At 45.4% G+C, this 4,596-nt stretch overlaps 1 protein-coding gene across 2 annotated transcripts; it reads right to left on the reverse strand.

The window, feature by feature from the left end:
* Positions 1-854: 854 nt before the first annotated feature.
* Positions 855-4,596, reverse strand: OCSTAMP (osteoclast stimulatory transmembrane protein). 2 transcript variants are annotated; one of them, XM_067307882.1, is made up of 4 exons: positions 4,547-4,596; positions 3,189-3,496; positions 2,452-2,636; positions 855-1,289 (listed from the first exon to the last, which is right to left on the reverse strand). In XM_067307882.1, exons 1-4 carry the CDS (start codon positions 4,588-4,590, stop codon positions 948-950), a joined length of 879 nt encoding a protein of 292 aa, XP_067163983.1. In that variant the 5' UTR covers positions 4,591-4,596; the 3' UTR covers positions 855-947. The 2 variants fall into 2 exon arrangements, with proteins under 2 accessions (XP_067163983.1, XP_013817265.2); XM_013961811.2 differs by having other exon boundaries at positions 2,452-3,496.

Raw genomic sequence — 4,596 nt, forward strand, 5'->3', positions numbered from 1 at the left:
ATGTAGCTCCAGTGATGGATTTTTGTGTATTAGCTACATTACCATGGTTTGAGACAACATAACATGTAAAAACAGCTATTTGTTCGGAAGAGTCCAGGCGTCCAAGTCCTGCTACTTCTCTGCTTCCCGCAGAGCACTGACTCAAATGCCAGGTTTCAGTCTGCCACTTTTAAAGTCCTCCAGGATTTTGTCCTAAATTAACCTTTGTTGCCTAGTCTTATTTTCTGCTTATGTCCTTCAACAATTATATTTATATTTCATTTTGGAGAGTCCCTGTGAAGTGATTTCAGAAAGTCCTTATCTACTGACTTCCACCACCAGGAAAGCCATGCCCGGAATCTGCACCTGGTGCTCATATTGGTCTTGAATTTTTTCAGTAGGCTGAAACTGCACTTTCTTTGGTGGATAAACTATCTACTAAGGACAAATAATCACCTAGTCTATTCAGATTTCTGTGTATGAAACCTGAAAGGAAAACTCCCTAGAATTAAATGAATTAACTCAAATGAGTTTCCTCCCCTGCCGCCTAAAGGGATAACTTGAGAGAGAGAGGCAAGTGTGTACTTTCTCAGGCATGGATGTGATGGGGAAGGTAAATGAACTGTTTCCCCACCCCAACTCCCACATATTTCCCTTTTAGTATTGCCTAATGCTGTGGTTATCCTCCAAATCATATGAATTTTCTCTACTCCCTTCCCTACCATTCCTGGCACAGCTGACTCCAGACCCTGAAGATTTAAAAAAAAGTATATATAGCCCATTTTTAACAAATGAATGTTAAATGTAATATTTCAGATTTTTTGGCAAATATTTTTGCCAGATTCCAAATATTTCTCCGACTCTGGAAAATGAACTGTCCAAGAGAAGGCAGTTGTGTGATCCCACTCCAGAAGCCTGTGCCCAGCTACTGCTCAGAGGCTTCAGGCAATCCTTGAATTTCTAAAACCTTAGTTTCTCGTGGAGTTTTTCTCCTCCTCGTACTTCCTGGAGAGCTTGTTGTAGAGGTAATGTGCTCGCTTCTCCTCTTGGCTCTCAAAGAAGGAGGCTGCGATTTTTCTGCACGAGCGGTGGGCATAGGTTTCCAGAAATACCGTGGTGTAGATGATGAAGTAGAGCAGCCCAACAATGAGCACCACAGCGTTATTGGAAGGCCTTGGTGGGCTGATCCTGCAATGGGCAGAGCTGAAGCTCAGATAATGATGGTAACTTTTTTCAAAGTCCTGAATTGATGGTTCTCCATAAGAAATCTGGAAAAGTTTCCAGAGGAAGGGTAGGGTCCTTATTTTTGCCTGAAATGAAAAGAGTAATAGGTTAGATGGAGTATGAACGAAATAAACAGGTTACTACAAAAATCACTGTTACAGCTTGTTTGGGTGCAGGAGGACCGGGATGTTGAAGTGCGTATATGCTTCAGGCTGCCTGAGAGTTAACAGCATGTTGTTGTATGTGCTGAATACTTGGCATGGCGAGACCCAGTCCTATCTGTGATCTTCATTTGCTATTATGGTGATCATAAAAGGTATTCACAGAGTAAGATTTACAATGAAATGCATAATTCAAAGGTGAGCATTCATAGCTACACTTTTCAAATTCAGAGTTTGTTTCTAAGCCCTAATTTTTTTTTTTTTAAACTGTAAATTCATCAGGAGCAGGTGTCTGAGCTAAGAAGCTCCAGAGCTGGGGAGGGAAAAGGCTGCATGGTAGAAAGAGAAAGCTTTAAAAACACACAGCTAGTCTAGATAAATGATATTAAAATAGATTGAACCTGGGGAGGCTTACAAAATAGGATTGAACAGGGCGATAACGCAAAGCCAATGAGCAGGGCTTTCTTTACAAGGCACAGCCAATGCAATAAAACAAGACGACATTCTTACAGCCAAGCAGCATGTTAGTCTGCTTCCCGCCTCCTTTTATGGTTCTCAGTGTTCTTCTACACCCCCCCCCCCCGCCCCGAGGCCCGCAGGGGAATGGCATGGGGTGGCTTGCCCAGGCACCTCTCCAAGAGCAAGGTCCCATCTCCGTGCGGACCAGCCCTGGTCCTGTGTGCTGCTTGCTCAGAGCTGCTCCCCAAGATTGGGCCTTCCAGTGGCCCTGCTGCTCCTTTTCCCTGATTGCTGGGGACGGAAGAGTAGTAAAAAAACAGGTAAGTAAGGCTACAAAGGCTGCTCTTCCCACCGCCACCTCGTATGATGTGATATGTAGCAGGCAGCCTGCCTAGGGATGTCCCCCCATGTAAAGACATGGTGCAAGAGATGCTTTTACCCTCAGTGACTGATGCTTTTGAGTGACATGACATTTTGAGCAACACCAATCCCTTCTGTGAGTCACATCCTTCCTCCATCCCTTCTGCACATTGGGCAAAAGAGCCAATCCAAGCAGCATTTGCATTAGCTGGTCAGAGAACGGATACACCTGTATTTCACAAGCTGGACAAGGGAACCTGGCACTTACACTGTATTTGATGCTGAGAGTCACAGGCACCACCGAGAACTGAGCCACCTTTCTCACTGCAGTGTCTGCCACGCTGAACGCGAAGTGGTCCATCACTATGATGACCAGCATCAGCATCAAGACCACAGTAAGGAACATCATTTGTGCGAGGCAGAGCATTACTTCCTCCCGGGACAACTTCAGACCTGTTGGCCGAAGGAGATTTTTGGATGAGCCTGTCAGCAGATGAGCCGCTTCTCTGTCCACAGATAAGCGCTCCAGTTTCTTGGTGATGTAAAAATTGTCGAAGCGGAGGTTGGTGAGATAATTTTTCAAATACCAGGCAGACTCAAAACAGAGATAGAGCACGGAGAAGCCAGCAACCAGTCTGTTACCTGCTCGTACTGAATTTTTTACCAGTGCTTCAACTGCCAAAAAGTTGCCCCTAATTTTCTCACCAGCAAGATGCATTTGCTGATTAATCAAGGCGCTGTTATTAAGTAGTGCAAATTTAAAATGTCCATTCATAGGCCTCCAAGCATTAGTGTCATCAACAACTGTTTGGATTACATCTCCAAACTCCCAGGATGCTTCCCCTAAGAGAGCAGTTGAGTTCAAAAGGCTCTCCGAGGAATTTTTGCAGATGCATTCAATAACCTGCAGTATGGTTTTAATGTTACTTATGATGTTTGGTGTTACATTAACCGCCACAATCATGATGCAGGTAGACAAGAGAAGCTTCCGACCTTGTTTTGTACCTAAAGTAGGCATGATGATACTGAAGACACAACGGGCAGGATGCACCAAGAAAAGGGTCAGTAGAAGGAGCAGACTGAAGGAAACGGCAATTGCAGTAGAGAGATGCCGTGAATACTCCAGGGAAGCAAACATCCAGTTGTAAAAGAGGCCTCCTATCACCACTGTGATGCAGAAACACTGTAGAAATAAGGTCCACAGCTCTCTGGCATTTGCTGGGACAGGCTTGGAGTAAACTGACCATAGATGTACCATGGTCCTGTGTACCTTTGGGAGCAGGAAGTCTTCACAGTAGACACAGACTCTCAACCTGTACAAAGAAGTAGTATCTGGGTATTAGCAGAGGAAACACAGGAACGCACTCACTAGGGGACCTTCAAGACAGTCTCTCATGGGTCTTTACAACTTCCTTCTCAGAATGCCTCTGGTATCCCTCTTCTCCACCTCCCTGCTAAACTAAGCAGCTAGGACCGAGATCTTTCCTGGAACGATGCAGGACAGGAAAGTTCAAGGCATTTCTGGAAAGGTTAAATACCAATTACAGTGCGACTGCTTCTCCTCAAATGTAAGCACAGAACAGTATTATATCATTCTATTAAAAATCCTAATAAGGTCATTCATAGAGGTGAAATCTTTAGCAGTGGCCCAGGTTATTTAGAGGATGCTGTGGGGAGAGGAGGGAGCAGTAGGCTCCTTCTGCAGGGATGTGGCTCCCGGCCGCTGCAGTTTTCATTAGCTCCAGCTCTGTAATTATAGGGTGTTCAATGGATGAGAGGAGGCAGAGCAGGAGCTTCTGCTCTCCCTGCCTCTTCATATGAAACCAGTCTAAAATCAGGGAGTACAGAGGAGACAAATACAGAACTGATCAGAGAAAACACTGTTTCACACTGATGTTCCAGTGCCAGAGAAAATCCCCAAGGGTAAGAATTTGGCCAGGGCAGACAGGATATGTCCCATAGAGCTATTTAAATGTCTAATGAAAATAAGCATTGGGGAAGGATTATCATTTCTCAGGCCTTGGATCTGAAGGAACTCTCTAGTGACCAGAAAACCTGGGATGGGGAGGGGAGGGAGGAATTCTCCCCTCCCCTTGATTCCCCCCCCCGCCACACACACACAGTCCAAAACCTCTCCCATAATCTTGTGGGGCTGACTACTGCCAGGGAGAAGGCACAGGGCGAAACCCAGCCAGGCAATTCCCATCTCCCCAGCCAGGAGCAGCCTCAGTTACTCCTGGAGGGAGATTTCTGCTTAGTAAATCTGACCAATTCATTTACTGCAGGTTTTTTTCAGGAAAAAAAGCAGCTCAACAGCTATTGAGACAGAGAAGGGGGTAGAGATTAAAGTAGACACTACATACCAAGCTGCAGAAAGATGCCCCAGTCTTGCTCGTAACCCCTCCATGCTCCA

The sequence above is a fragment of the Apteryx mantelli genome, chromosome 18 (assembly GCF_036417845.1).
Source record: "Apteryx mantelli isolate bAptMan1 chromosome 18, bAptMan1.hap1, whole genome shotgun sequence".
Taxonomy (NCBI): domain Eukaryota; kingdom Metazoa; phylum Chordata; class Aves; order Apterygiformes; family Apterygidae; genus Apteryx; species Apteryx mantelli.